The 16,327-nt window shown below is 45.2% G+C and overlaps 1 protein-coding gene across 1 annotated transcript in view; it reads left to right on the top strand.

Moving 5' to 3' along the window:
* The window catches only part of DNMT3L (DNA methyltransferase 3 like), a 30,179-nt gene that overhangs the window by 9,257 nt on the left and 4,595 nt on the right, over window positions 1–16,327 (top strand). Inside the window, exons 7-10 of the mRNA XM_007947305.1 lie at window positions 3,038–3,122; window positions 8,103–8,191; window positions 13,372–13,447; window positions 14,362–14,501. Coding sequence (XP_007945496.1) covers window positions 3,038–3,122; window positions 8,103–8,191; window positions 13,372–13,447; window positions 14,362–14,501 — 390 coding nt within the window. The remainder of the gene's footprint in view (window positions 1–3,037; window positions 3,123–8,102; window positions 8,192–13,371; window positions 13,448–14,361; window positions 14,502–16,327) is intronic.

Raw genomic sequence — 16,327 nt, forward strand, 5'->3', positions numbered from 1 at the left:
AGAAGTAGATTGCCCCATCTTTCTTCCAAGGAGTGGCTGGGGGGGTTGAACCCGCCAGCCTTCTGGTTAGCAGTCAAGTGCCTTAGGCCCTATGCTACCAGAGCTCCTCCTCCTACTCCTGTTGTTGTTGTTGTTGTTATGTGCCGTCCAGTCGGCCCCGACTCATAGCAACCCCTCCTTGGGTTTCCGAGGCAGTATCACTACGGAAGTAGGATTGCCCAACCTTCCTTCCTACTCCTAGTAACCAGTAATAATCTTTAGTTTCTCTCTATAGATTTCTTTTTTTTTTTTTCTTCACTCTATCTAGAAATTTTCCCTCCTTTTCCATTCCTGGTAATCAACAAAGTTTCCTTCTATGTATAAACTTTTCCTTGACTTTTTACAATAGTGGACTAAGACAATATTTGTTCTTTCTTCCATGACTGACTTACTTCACTTAGCATAATGTCCTCCAAGTTCACCCATGTTATGCAGTGTTTTGCAGATTCTATATTATTTTTTAGGGTTGCATAGTATTCCATTAGGAGCCTTTGTGGATGGTATTTCTATTTCCAACTTCTTAAGGAATCGCCATACCAATTTCCACAGTGGTTGGATCATTTTACAGTCCCACCAGCAGTGTATGAGAGTCCCAATCTCTCCACATCTTGGCCAGCTATTTTCTGCCTTATTGAACTTTGCTTATTAGTGCCTCCCCTGGATTTTCAGTGGCTGTTTTTTCAGAAGCAGAGTACCAGGCCTCTCTTACAAGATACCTCTGATGGGCTCAAACCACCAGTATTTCAGTTAGTGCCCAAGCGCTTAACCATTTGCATCACTCAAAGACTCCTGCCCTCTGGTTACTATTTGCAGAATGCTCATTTGTTTTACTACATGATGAAGTTACAGACTTTTAAGTAAATACTCTCTTTCATTTTCTTCTTTGCTAACAGATGCCATTCTGTGGTCTGTTTTTTAATAATTACTTTGGCATGGCAGTTGTGTTTCTTACAAGCCTAGGAATGAGGCTCTTCTAGCAGGTCGGAAAGTGAGCCCCGGAGAAGTCTACAGGAAAGTTCCTGTGTGTTCCTTCATCCAGCAGATGGAGGCTTATCTGAAGGGAGTTGAGGCAGTGGGGCAGTGCCAGTGCTTCTTGGCCCAGCCAGGGCAGCAGCGCAGGTGTGGGGGTCTCCTGTGGTCAGGATCAGGAATCAGGGAGCTCTGCAGGAGCTTTGGTCCCATCAAAGTATAGTGGGTTGAACTGTGTCCCCCAGAATGATATGTTACATGTCCACGTCCTAACTAGTACCTGTGAATGTGACCTTGTTTGGAAAGAGGGTCTTTGCTGATGTGATCAGGTTAAGGTTCTTGGGATAAGACCATTCTGAATTTAGAGTGGATCCTAAATTCAATGACTGGCATCCTTATAAGAGAAAGGAGGGGGGATTAGAGCCACAGACACATAGAGAGAAGGAGATAGGAAGACAGAAGCAGAGATTGGAGTGATGCATCTACAAGCCAAGGAATGCCTGGAGCCCTTAGAAGCTGGGAGAGAGGGAAAAGAATCCTCCTTCAGAGCCTCAGAAGGAGTCAACATGACTGACACCCTGATCTTGGATTCCCAGCCTCCAGAACCTTGAGACAATAAATTTCTGTCCTTATAAGCCACTCAGTGTGTGGTACTTAGGGATGACAGCTCAGGGACACTAACATAATGTGTTTTTGCCTGACAAAGGTGCTCTTAAGGTGCTTTTCTGAAAACAAAGCAAGTTCCTTATAGAGCCTCCTTCTCAGGTACATTAATGTCAGAACCCATAAAAGTCAATGTAAGAAAGATCTCTATACTTGAAAGCTGCAGGAGGAATTTCAGTTCACAAGAGAATTAAACTATTATGAAATATTGTTAAAGACAACCCAGTGGTCAGGTACAGGAGAAGTTGCCTGACTTTGAGTTCTAAAGAACCAAGACATGAGTTCCTGCCATCTTTTTTTCCTCAAAGGGTCCATCCTAGCCACCAGCACTGCACCTGCATAACCTGTGTAAACCCAGTCAAGTTCAGTGCAGGGCTCCAGCCCTCACACCTTGCTGCTCTTACCTCTTCTATCTACACTGATTGTTCAGACCTCTGCCCTTCCCAAGCTCCGAGGTTCACTCTCACCTATTTTCCTGAATCCAGCTGCACTGTCCCACCTGTTCATCCTTCTACAGGTGACTTAGGGCCACCCCCACATTGGCAGGCATACAGACTCAGGCCTGGTATCTGGTGTAATCAGCAGCACTATGCCCTGCATTTTCAGGAGCTAGGCACCTACAAAGTGTGACCTCCTGGTTCCTCGTCATCTTTGGGGAAGCCTGATCAAGGCCTATTTCAGGAGTGGACTCACCCTATGCCTGCCTATGGCACTGGTGTCCTGGAAGGGGAGGGCTGAGAGATGTGAGGTGTTGTTCCACTGGCCAGTGCAAGGTGCTGTGTCCTTTGTCCTCAGAGAGGCTCCTTTGTGGCTGAATTCAAGGTGCTAGCCCTTGGTGCACATAGGTCACTGGAATGGCCTGCAGGGTCCCTCTCATGTCCTTGGCCAGGAAATGCCTCACCTCCAGCACTTTGGGAGATGCTGGGTGGCTGTGGGCCATGTTTTGAGCCCACTGAAGGTGCAGGCAGCTGGCTAGGGCATGGCCTAGCCCAAAGGGTGGGGAAGCTGGTGTCTGAAAGGCAAATATGATGAATTAGGAGCTTCCCATGGCAGCAGCACATCTGGAGTTTTCTAGATGTGAACTTCAGAACTTAAGAAAGACAAAATAAGTGTTTCCTCCAGGGGTAGTAGTATTATCTTCGCTTAAAATCAGAAAAACCGTCTCAGCTGTTCTCCTCTTCTGCTGTGTTACTGCTAGAACCGGCCCAGGGTGTGGCATAGCCAGCCTTCAGGGAGTGGCTGTGCCAGGCAGGTATGTCTCAGTTCATCAAAGGGAGCACCTCTGCTGGACCAGAATTTTAATTGTAACAAACTGATAGGCAAAAAGCTCCCTCTCTCTCTCTCTCTCTCTTTTAATAAACAGAAGAGTCCTTTTGAAATGTATAAGACTGTGCCTGCATGGAAGAGAAAGCCTGTCCGGGTGCTGTCCCTTTTTGGAGACATCCAGGAAGGTGAGTTCACGGATGTCCCAAAGATGAGTATTCAAGGCATCTGGGGCAGAGGGGTAAGAGAAAGGACCTGTGGCTTCCCTGTTCCCAGACCCCTCTCTGAGCTAGGAGGACAAGGTGGCCCCTGTGCAAACTGAGCCACCACAAAATGCCTTTATAACAGTGTGCTGAGTCAGACACAAATGTGTCTAAGGAGTTTGGTGGGGCTGAAGTATTCTGGAGAAACTTGAGCTGAGTTGAGCAGCAAGGAGTAGACAAGACGCCATCCAAGGGCCACAGCAAGATGTTAGTCAGAGGGTCATCTTCAGGAAGCAGGAGGCTGAGGCAGGTACAATCTGGAGGGCAAGGCTAGAAAGGTTTGATCCATACCTGGTCCTGTCACCCAGGCTAGAGAGAGGGATGATGTTCCCAGGGGATGGTCCTTAGTCTGTGACCAACTGTCCTGAGCACACACCCTTCAGGAGTTGTTCTTAGGTAATGTCTATAGGGACCCCATGTGAAAAAGTAGAACTGCTCCTTAGGGTTTTCTAGGCTGTAATGTTTGTGGGAGCAGATTGACCTATCCTTCTGCAGCACAGCAGCTGGGTAGGATCAAACCACCAACTTTTTGGTTAACGGCTGAGAGCTTAACTTTTGAGTCACCAGGGCTTATTCTCCCCAGGAGAGACTCCTTGAAAAAGAAAGTCCATGAAGTAAGTGTGTGGGTGGATGAGACTGAAAGTCAGTAATGAGGGGAGCGGACCCAGTTCCTTTCTTGCATGTAGACCTGGTCCTGCCCTACCATGCAACTACAGGCTCTCCTCTCAGGGCCCTCCCTCTCTACTTGAATCTCTTGGCTCAGCCAAGCTACCCAGCCCTCCTTGTGTGTCCTGCCTTTCTCTGGGCCCTGCACTGACCTCTCACTGCTGGGGCCTTTGTGGATCTCCTTGTATGAGTGTCCTGGGATTGCCGTAACAAGTTACCACAAAGTGGGTGGCTTAAAACAACAGAAGTGTACTGTCTTACAGTTCTGGAGGTTGGGAGTCTGAGATCAGGGTGTTAGCCTTTTTGATTCCTTTTGAGACTGTGAGGGAGAATCTGTTTCATGCCTCTCTCCTGGCTTCTGGTGGCTCCAGGTATTCCTTGACTTATACAGCCATCATTCGTATCTCTGCCTCTTTCTTTATATGATGTTCTCTCTATGTTTCTAACTCCTGTCTCTTCTCCTCTTTTGTAAGGACATCACTGATATTGGATTAGGACCTACCCTACTCCAATAGGCTCTCACGCTAACTAATAACATCTTCAAAGACCCTGCTTCCAAACAAGGTCACGTTCACAGGTAGAGGGTTAGGACATAACATATCTTTGGGGGCATACATATCAACCCACAATACCCATTTAACCATCTGAATCCAAAAAGAATAAGAAGAATCCAAGAGGATACTCCTTAGTCTCTGACCAAATCAAGTTGGGGAATGGCCCCACTCTGAGCACTGGCTAAGTGTTCTGCATTAAGTCATCACAACAACCCCACAAAGTAGATACAATTAGGAGTATTATCCTCATATTATACACAAAGAGAGTACAGCTTGTCCAAGTTCACTCTGCTGGGCTATGGAGCTAAAGGAACCAGGAGTGGTCAGGGCCACATGGCTGCTATGGCCTTTTTCTCCCCATCTGAGATGATGCTTCTCTGAGTCCATTTTGTAAGGTCTGTACCTGTCTTCCTATTCCCCACGTTGTGGTCTCCTCTAAGACTGTGACCCTGGTCTCCTGTAGCCCATACCTGCCTGTCACATAGCCTGTTTGGAGACATTGCATGGATCCAACTGCCCAGCACATGTCCTAACATACTGAGTGCCATTGCAGTCCAGGAGCACCTAGGTCTACAGTCAGTGTTATTGTTAGTTGCGGTGGAGTCGACCCTCAACTCATGTGACCCCATGCATAAAAGATAGAGTGCTGCTCGGTCCTGCACCGTCCCCACGATCAACTGGGGATCGGACCATTGTGATTTGTATGGTTTTCATTGGCTGACTTTTGGAAGTAGATTGCCAGGCCTTTCTTCATAGTTTGTCTTAGTCTGGAAGCACCACTGAAACCTGTTAGCATCATAGCCACATGTAAGCCTCTACTGACAGACAGGCTGGGAATCGAACCTGAACTGGGTTTCCTATATATTTTTCTTGTCGTTATGTGCCATTGAATTGGTTCTGACTCATAGCGACCTGGGTACAACAGAACAATCATGTTGAGAGTCTCCTTTTTTGCTGACCCTCTGTTTTACCAAACATGATGTCTTTCTCCAGGGACCAGTCCCTCTTGATAATATGTCCAAAGTTCATTAGGCAAAGTCTCACCATCCTTGCTTCTAAGGAGCACCCTGGTTATATGTCTTCCAAGACAGATTTGTTTGTTCTTCTGGAAGTCCATTCAGTATATTCAGTATTCTTTGCCAGTATCATAATTCAAATGCATCAATTCTTCTTCAGTTTTCCTTATTTACTATCCAGCTTTCTCATATATATGAGGTTATTAAAAATACCATGGCTTGGGTTAGGCGCACTTTAGTCCTCAAATCGACATCTTTGCTTTTTAACACTAAAGAAATCTTCTGCAGCAGATTTGCCCAATGCAATTAATTTTTTGACTGCTTCTTTCACGGTTGATTGTGAATCCAAGTAAAATGAAATCCTTGACAACTTCAATTTTTTCTCCATTTTCATGATGTTGCTTATTGGCCCAATTGTGAGGATTTCTGTTTTCACTGTGTTGAGGTGTAATCCATACTGAAGAATGACTGATCTTCATCAGTAAAGGCTTCAAGTCATGCTCATTTTAGCAAGCAAAGTTGTGTCACCTGCATATTCCAGGTTGTTAATGAGTCTTTCTCCAATCCTAATGCTGAGTTCTTCTTTATATAGTCCAACTTTTCAGAATATTTGCTCAGCATGCAGATTGAATAAATATGGTAGAAGGATATAACCCTGATGCACACCTTTCTTAATTTAAACCATGCAGTATCCCCTTGTTCTGTTGAAATAACTGTCCCTTCATCTAGGTACATGAGCACAATTAAGTGTTCTGACATTGCCATTCTTCCCAATATTATCTATAATTTGTTTGATCCACACAGTTGAATGAGAAGTGATAATTCTACCACTGAACCATCTATGACCCCTTGAAATCAATGTTGTTGTTGATTGCCATTGAGTCATTTCCAAGTCATGGAGATCCTGTGCTGCATGGGGTTTTCAATGTCTACTTTTTTTTCAGAAGTAGATTGCCAGGCCTTGCTTCCAAAGCACTTCTGAGTGGACTCAAACCACTAACCTTTTTAGTAGCTGAGTGTGTTAACTGTTGCAACACTCAGAGTGACTCTTTTCAATCAATAAACTTGACTTTCACTAACAATGTGACAAACCATGTGACCAATATCCTCAGCCTTAGTCCCCTTACCCTGCCATTAAGAAAGTAAACATTAAAGAACAATGAGGGATACCCAAATCATCTCACAACATGGATGAACCTGGAGGACATTATGCTGAGTGAAATAAGTCAACCGCAGAAAGACAAGTACTGTATGAGCCCATTACTATAAAAAGACAAAGAAGAGTTTGCTTGGGAAATGGAACTCACTTTGTAGGTTACCGGGATGGGAGGGATTAATTTCAGGCTAGTTGGGGCCCACACGCTGACGTGGGTCAGGGGAGGGATGTATGGAAAGGAACTATGACCACCAGGATAACATTAGGAAATGGGAGGACACTGAATTGTGCACAAAAGAGATAGACGACAGATGCTAATACCAGTCAACGTGTCCACAATACTGCATTACCATTAACACCAAACATCAGGCTACAGATAAACACATAAACACCTGAGAGGATCAGATGGGAATCAGTGAGCAGGAAGGTACTCTAGACCAGCTGAGGTTAATCTTGCAATAATTACAGAAAAAATAGAAGATAAACACAGAGTAATGCCTCATAGACACGCAGACATTATGGGAGAGAGATCCAATAGATCTACCGTCTAGGACCATAGTGCTGGGGGACACCAGACTCAATTGGCACAACAAAATACATAAAAGCCTTGTTCTGCATCCTACATTGGTGAGTAGCAACTGGGTCTTAAAAGCTTCCAAGTGGCCATCTAAGATGCAGCTAACAGTCTCCTAGCATCAGAAGCAAAGAAGAATGCAAAAAAAAAAAAAAAAAAAGGGGGGGGGGCATTTGGAAGCAATCACCCATAGGACACGATGGCCCTCAAGACCAGAAAAACTAGATGGTACCAAGCTACCAATGCCAACCATGCAGGAAAATATCAGATCTGGAGATCCTGGATAGAGTGGGAGGAAAAAAGTGGAACAAAATCCAAAACCTCAATAATGACCAGAATTACTGGTCAGAGGAAGTCTGATGAGACCCCCAATACTGTGGCCCTGAAATACATTCTGTGTCTGGAATAAAACTCACCCCCAGGGGCTGGCTCTTAGCCCAATAGTTAACAAGATATACACGCAGACCACTCAAACCAGGATGACGCACCCATAGAGTCTATAATACATCCCTTAGAGCAATGGACCACGGAGCACCAGAGGACCAACATTCAGGTTGAGGAAATGCAGGACAAACAGGAGTACATAAATATGAGGGGCACAGGGGGATGGTTACAGGGTAGGGAGGGGAAGATACTGGGTTAGGGTTGGACATGGTAAATGGGGAGTGAAACTAAAGGTACACATAACGTTGAATGTAGAACAAGCTCTTAAAAATAAGAATAATTTTTTAAAAAAGTAAAGTTTGCTGATTTAAAAGCATGTTGTTGTGTTACTGTTAGTTGCTGTTGAGTTGATTCCAACTCATGGTGACCCCATGTGTGCAGAGTAGAACTGTTATGTACTGTTTTCAAGACCACATGTTCCCACTGCCCTCTTTTATTCCCTGTAGAGTCAAAGTTAACATTAGTCTCTCTGTTTCTTTGTTTCTCTTTATCCAGAGCTGGTGAGCTTAGGCTTTTTGGAAGGTGGTTCTGTTCATGGACAACTGAAGCACCTGGATGATGTTACCAACATAGTGAGGAGGGATGTAAGTGCTGCCCCCACTCGGGGGAACACAGCTGGATGTGCAAGAGACTCACTAGGAAACAGTGGGAAAGAATGGGAGATGGCAGAAGGCAGGGGAGGGAGGACTTAATGCAGCACAGCTGGAGGGCCAGGCAGCAGGGTCCTCAAACCAGTGTCCTCTGGGAATGAGTTCCCTGAGGCACAGTCATTGGCCGGGATCAGCACTAGAAGTATGTCCTTGGCACCAACATGGCAATGGCCACAGAACAGCAGCATTGGGTGGTCACTAAAGAGATCAAGGTGAACATTCTCATGGTCCCCAAGCTTCCCAAGCCCAGAACAGACGGTTGCTGGGCATATCTCCTTACCCAACATCTTGGCGTCCAACTTCTATCCACATGGGGTCACAATGAGTCCTTTACCACTTGAACAGCAACTGGTTTTATAATGTGGGGCTGCCCAGCCAGGAGGGATTACACCCCCACTCCTTCCTCTAACACAAAAATGCTGACTCTTCAGTGGAACAGCTGCTGATTGGAGAACCTCCTCTGGCATGGAAAGGAAGTGATGCAGTCCCAGTGACGCATTTTCTTCCCTGTTATCTTTTCTGGGGTCCCAGATGTGTACAAAGAATGTACTTGTGCTCAATCTCCTGCTGCCTAGTCAGTGGTCTTATAGAAAGGGCTGACAGGACTAACCAGTCCCTGTTTCACATGTTGATCCTGAGCAGGGAGGCTTTGGCCATGATTGCAGAATGACTCAGGCCTCTCACAGACCAGAAGCGAGAGGGTCAGGAGAGGATCAGGACGCCTTCACAAGCCAACAACAGGACCAGGTTGGCCCTATCTCTCGCCATCCTGGTGCCTGGGGACAGGCCAGAAAGAAGAAAAGCCCCTAGATTCCTGGGGCAGGAGGATGAGACTGCAGAGTTCCTGAGAGCTAAATGACCACAGGGCAGGGGTGGGGGCTCAGATGGGGCAGGGAGATCTAGGAGAACAGAGGGAGCAGGAGACTGGGGCGCTGTGATCCCAAGGGGGAGGAAGGGGGTTAGAGGGGTGGGGGATTTGGGGGAGTCAGAGGGCCAAGAGAGTAGGGGACTGGGGGAAAGGGAGAATGCAGCCATGGTAAAGGGGGCAGCAACCAGAAAAGATGTGAAGGCGGAGAGTCCACCCCACTGCCAGGAGCCTGCCAGAGCCTCCTGGCTCTGCCTCCATCTGACTTGGGGGGCCTATGTCTGAGAGATTAGCTTACCTCACCAGCTGTGCCCAGAGAGGCCCAGGATTCACTAACTGTGGGTCCCCCACACCCTGATGAACAGGGCAAGTCTATCCACGTGGGAAGGTGTAACCCACATTACTCTGGGACCAGAGCCCCACAGCCCTGAGCTTCATCCCTGTGGGCCTTGCCCAAGCCCATGCCTCTACCTCACCAATGTCCCTTTAGACTTCCTGCCATAGGACCATTCTGGCCTCTGCCTCTGCCTATGTGGAGGGCACTCACAGGATGACTCTCCCTTGAAGGATAGGACATTCAAGATGGAGACCATGACAATGACTTAAAGACCTCTGCAGGCTTCAATCTTAGCATAGCTTCAGGAAACTATCAGACATAAAAGCCATTTCTTAGGTTCAACAAACTAAGATACCTAGAACCACCCCTCCTCTCCTCAATAATAAGCTTTCTCTTAGTAACAATAATGATTGTTTGGGCAGTGGAGTCAACTAGTTTCCAGAGTTGCCACACATGATGTTACCTCATTATCACCAAACCCTGTGAAATGGAAATGATGATGATGATGATGATGATGATGATGATGATGGTAATGAGACACAACCCACTGCAGAGGTGAGAAAACAGAGGGCACACCTAGGCCAGGACCTGGCACATGGCTCCCCAGGGCTGGGCTCTCACCCACTCTCTGACACCTGCATGGCCCCTGACCCTACACTGCAGGTGTCAGGGGTCTTTAAAACGAGTCCTTGTTCTGACCATAGGCAGTTGGTTCTGGAAGAACTGGAAGTTCTTTCAAATCATTGGCTTCTTTCTTTTCCATTCAGCTGGGTGACCCACTTCATTCATTGGTTGTAATAGTTGGGCCCATAGAGAAACACAAACAGCAGCCACCTGCATGTAGATTGTTAGGTGGAGTTTGTCTTGGACTGTCACCCACTCTCACCTCCATTCCCTTCTGCCCAGACCCCAATCTGTCACACTTTTCCTCAGTGTCTCAAGGCATACATTTATAGTCAAATACAATTAGGTTTATCAGCTTGGTGCAACATGGGAGAACATGTTCAAGAACCACTCAGCATCTCTGGAAAGAAGATGTGGGTGATGCTTACAGGATTTGGGCTTTTGATAAGTGACTTAGAGGAGAGCCCAATGAGTCTATTCTGGATCAAGTGCTGTTAAGAAATGGTGGAGTCTGGTATTTGGAGTATTATTAGTTCTTATCTCCACCACTCATCTGTCAGTTTGTTCTACTGTGGTGGCTTGCATATTGCTGTGAGGCTGGAGGCTATGCCACCAGTATTTCAAATACCAGCAGGGTCACCCATGTGGACAGGTTTCCATGGAGCTTCCAGACTAAGACAGACTCAGAAGAAGGGAGAGGCCTTACATTTCTCAAAGAACTAACCAGTGAAAACCTTATGAATAATAGTGAAACTGTCTGACATATTACTGGAAAATTTTATGAATAGTCCTGAAACATTGTCTGATATAGTGCCAAAAGATGAGCTCTTCAGGTCAGAAGGCACTGAAAATACAACTGGGAAAGAGCTGCCTCCTCAATGTGGAGCTGACCTTAATGACGTGGATGGAATAAAGCTTTTGGGACCTCTGTTTGCTGATGGGGCACAACTCAAAATGGGAAGAAACAGCTGCAAACATCCATTAATAATTGGAATGTGGAATGTACAAAGTATGAATGTAGGAAAATTGGAAGTTGACGCACACACACACAAAAAGGAACACATAAAGATCAATATCCTAGGGATTAATGAGCTGAAATAAACTGGTTTTGGTCATTTTGAATCAGACAATCATATGATCTACTATCCAGGGAATGATAAATTGAAGTGGAATGGTGTAGCATTCATTGTCACAAAGAATGTTTCAAGATCTATCCTGAAGTACCATGCTGTCAGTGATAGGATAATATACATATGCCTACAAGGAAGACCAATTAATACTACTATTATTCAGATTTACACACCAAAAACTAAAGCCAAAGGCAAGGAAATTAAAGATTTTTACCAACTTCTGCTGTCTGAAATTGACCAAACATGCAGTCAAGATGTATTGATTATTACTGGCGATTGGAATGTGAAAGATGGAAACAAAGAAGAAATCATCAGTAGCTGGAAAATATGGCCTTGGTGATAGAAATGAGATCACCAGATCTTGTGCTTGAGATTGCAAGATAAGATTTTGCAAGACCAATGACTCATTCATTCCAAATACCTTTTTTCAGCAACATAATCAGCAGCTATACATGTGAACCTCACCAAGTGAAATACACAGGAGTAAGATTGACTACATCTGTGGAAAGAGGCAATGGAGAAGTTCAATATCTTCAGCAAAAACAAGGCCAGGAGCTGAATGTGCAACAGACCATCAGTTGCTCATACACAAGTTTAAGTTGGAGTCTGCAGTATGATTTACACCTTAACACAAAGAAAACTAAAATCCTCACAACTGGACCAGTAAGCAGCATCATGATAAATGGAGATAAGATTGAAGTTGTCAAGGATTTCATATTACTTGATTCTACAATCAACACCCATGGAAGCAGCAGTCAAGAAATCAGACATTGTATTGCACTGGGCAAACCTGCTGCAAAAGATCTCTTTAAAGTGCTGAAGAGCAAAGATGTCTCTTTGAAGACTAAGGTGCACCTAACCCAAGCCAGGGTATTTTCAATTGCCTCATATGCATGGGAAAACTAGACAATGAAGAAGGAAGACAGAAGAAGAGTTGATGCTTTTGAGTTGTGGTGTTGGTGAAGAATATTGGAAGTACCATGGACTGCCAGAAGAACTAACAAATCTGTCCTGGATGAAATGCAGCTGGAATGCTCCTTGGAAGTGAGAATGGCCAGACTTTGTCTCACCTACTATGGTCATGTTGTCAGAAAGGACCATTCCCTGGAGTAGGTTATCATACTTGGTAAAGTGGAAGGTCAGTGAAAAAGGAGAAGACCTTCAACAAGATGGCTTGACACAGCGGCTGCAACAATTGTCTCAAATATAGCAAGGATTGTGAGGATGGTACAGGACAGGCAGTGTTTTGTTCTGTTGTTCATAGGATCGCTATGAACCAGAGCCTACTCAACAACACTTAAGAACAATATTCTTATCGAGGATGTGAGCTGGAGTCATCATAGATAAATAAGGAGGAGTCCTTCATGTCACCCCAGAGAGGGGATCTTGGGTTGCTTTTCTGGTTGAAGAATATTCTTATCTTGTTGAGATTCAGATATGATTATGGAGTGGTCTTGTTTTCTTCCTCTGTGATCATGGAGTGGTTGGTTACTGACGTTCTGTGGAATTGCTTATGTTCATCAGGGAGCACATGGTCTGGCTGTTACCATCCAGCTACTAGCTACTGGGTAGAGCTCTTCTTTTTCTCAGACAATGTACACACATGCAACAGGCAACTACACAATGATCAGCCATACAACAGACAACATACAATGGACAACACACACAACAGAAAACCACACAGAGGAAAACCAAACCTTGCCGTGGACAACATATAAAAGGGCAACATGCACGATGGATAATATATACAATGAACAACACACACAACAGACAACATATACAAAATTCACTTGAATCTTGGGAGTCCAATGTGTTATACTCCTAGGAGTATATTTCTTTGAACAGCAATGCTTAGCACAAGGAGTAACCTCAGACATCACTTGCTGTATGAAAGAGGCCTCTCAGAGGACCAGCCTCCCAGGTAGTTATGGCTTAACCACAGGTAATGTGGTGGTGCTGAAGATGTTCCTGGCAGGTCTGACATGATGTCTGTCACTCCCAGGAAGGCTCAGGTTCTGGGTAGCACGTGTCTTGTGAGCAGAGCAGGTAGTCCCATGTGCCCAGTTTTTGTCTGTTCTCCAGAGGAACGTTTTCCTCATGAGTCTCCTGTTAAAGTGAGAACATGTTTACAGCCTTCTCCAGTGCCCTTGTCTTGCAGGTAGAAGAGTGGGGTCCTTTCAACCTCATGTATGGCTCAACACCACCACTTGGCCACACCTTTGAACGGCCTCCTGGTAAGAAATACATGAACTGTGGTCAGCTCAGTCACCTCTGTGCTCTCATCCTGCCCTGTCTCTTCTTCCTCATTCCCTTCCTCTGTGCTGCCTCTGGCCGTCCCAAGGAGGTAGAAATTGTAAATTGTCTGCATTAAAAAAAAAAAATAGCTTTATTGAGGAATAATTGGCATGATAGATTGAACATGTTAAAAGTGCCTAACTGGATAAATTTTGACATGCATTATCCCATGAAACCATCACCATGATCTATAACGTGAGTGTATCATCACTGCCAAAGGATTACTCATATCCCTTTGTCATCTCTGCTGCCCTTGCGTGAGTTCCGTCCTCAGGCAACTACAGATGTATTTCTGTCACTGTAGAGTGCTGTGCTCCCTAGAGTTATGTTTAAATGGAATGATCTGTGTACAGACTCAGCAACACTTGTGGGGTCTGTCTTCCTTGTCTGTGCCTGCATTGTTTGAACTACCCCTGTCACCTCTTAAGCCATCCTTGGGTGTGCGAATGGCTAATGTGTTTGGCTGCTAATCAAAATGTTAGAGGTTCAAGTCTACCCAGAGGCATCTTGAAAGAAAGGCCTGGTGTTCTCCTTCCAAAAATCAGTCATTGAAAATCCTACGGACCACAGTTTTACTCTGACACTCACGGGGCCACCATGCATTGGAGTCAACTGAATGACAAATGGGAGTAAGGCTGAGCCTGTGATCCGAGGCCTGAGGGTGGAGACTTTGTACCTCTTTTGCCCAAAATGCTCTGGTTTCTGCTGGTGGGATCAGAACTAAATGGGAGCAAGCACCCAGGCCCTCATGGAGCCCCCTCTCATCCTTCCTTTCACATCCCTCCCTAGAACCCCATGCCCCTCACGCACCAGGAAGCCTGCCCGTCCATGACATGGCCCTCTCTCTCTACAGGGTGGTACCTATTCCAGTTCCACCGTGTGCTACAGTATGCACGGCCCAGGCTGGGCAGTGGACAGCCCTTCTTCTGGATGTTTGTGGACAACCTGGTGCTGACTGCAGATGACCGTGTTGTGGCGACCCGCTTCTTGGAGGTATGTGCAAAGGAATCCTCTGGGAGGCACAGCCAGGCAGGAACCCCTCTGATCCCATGCTCCCATGGAAGTGCCTCTCCACTGTAGGACACCAGGGCCCAGGAGCTGAGACATAGACCCACCAGGCCTCTCAGGACATCTATCTCCTATGTCACACTGTGCCTCCAGAATATGGCCACCAAAGGGTTCATCTCCTTCTCCCCTGAGTCCTGCTCTGTCTTCACACATGCACACATGTGTACAGCACACTCTTACACAAAGACTCACATACCCCTAATACTCCTATATACACATGCACACACAAAGCACACACATTCGTACACACATACACACCACACACAATACATATCCCCACACTCTCATATACTCATGCATTACATGCACACTCACATGTACACACACTCACATATGCACACACCCTTTGGGCACCATAGCCTGTTTTTTTCTATCCATTATCTGAATGCTGGTGATCAGAGCAGCCACTTACGGGCTCAGCAAACTGTTCCATCCAGGGCTGGCTTGGGCCCCGGGTCCTTTCCTGGCCCTGCATGCCCTGTCTCTTATTGATGTTCCCTCCTTTTCAGGGTGTCTCCACTACAACCACATGGTTAAAACTTTTAACAGATGTTTAAAAGTTTATAGTAAACATCTCTCCCCTTCCCTGGCCCTCATCCACCTATTTCCAATGTCCCCACTTTTTAGTCTCTTGGTTGTCCTTCCAGAATTTCATTATGAAGATACAAGCAAATCTGAATATATGCACCATTCTGTACCTTGCTTTTTTTTCCATTTAACGATTATCTTGTAAATCTTCCCATTGTAAAAAGTATCTTTCTCTTTCTTTGTTTTGATTATGTATGTGTGTGCATTTTTATTTTACTTTATGCAGTTTTCTTGTGTATGGACATTCAAAATGTATTTTACCTGTTCCCTATTGATGAGAAATTGGACTATTTCTAAGCAACACTGCAATGAAGACATGTGTATGAATTATCTGTAGGAAAAGTTCCAGAAATAAGATTGCTGGGTCAGAGGATAAATGTATTTGTCATTGTCACAGATACTGCCTAACTGCCCTCCACATGGGGTAATTCCAGTCATAGTCCCACCACAAGAGGATGAGGGGCTGCTTTCCCGCCTCCCTGCCCAAGGAAGGTGCCATAAATTCTCTTAACATTTTTTGTTCAGTTTATTCCCAAGTGGTTTACCTTTCTTTTTTTGCCTCCTGTGGCAGATGGAAAGGTGATCAACAGAATGTGGATACTATTGAACAATATCATTAATATCACATGCAGCTAAATTTTTGCTGAAGATAATTCAAAAACAGCTGCAGCAGTATGCTGACAGGAAACTTCCAGAAATTCAAGCTGGATTGAAAAGAGGATATGGAACAAGGGATATTAAGGATTACAGCCTTCAGTAGGGATTACATCTCAACAAAAAAATAAAACAAGAACAAATCTTACAAATGGACCAGTAAGCAACATAATGATAAATGGAGAAAAGATTGACGTTGGTAAAGATTTCCTCTTATTGGGTCCACAATCAGTGCCAATGGAAACAGCAGTCCAGAAATCAAAGAACATATTGCATTAGGCAAATCTGCTGCAAAAGACTTTTTTAAAATGTTAAAGAGCAAAGATGTCATTTGAGGAGTGGGATACACTTGACCCAAGCCAAGGTATTCTCAATAGCCTCGTATGCATGTGAGAGCTGCACATGCAGGAAAGACCACAGAAGAACTGATAGGAGAAGGAGAAGGAGAAGGAGAGGAAGAGAAAGAAAGAAGAAGAATTGATGCATTTATTTTGTGGTGTTGGCAAAGA

This window comes from Orycteropus afer, unplaced genomic scaffold (genome assembly GCF_000298275.1).
Source record: "Orycteropus afer afer isolate SDZICR_OR568_19922 unplaced genomic scaffold, OryAfe1.0 scaffold00179, whole genome shotgun sequence".
Classification (NCBI taxonomy): domain Eukaryota; kingdom Metazoa; phylum Chordata; class Mammalia; order Tubulidentata; family Orycteropodidae; genus Orycteropus; species Orycteropus afer.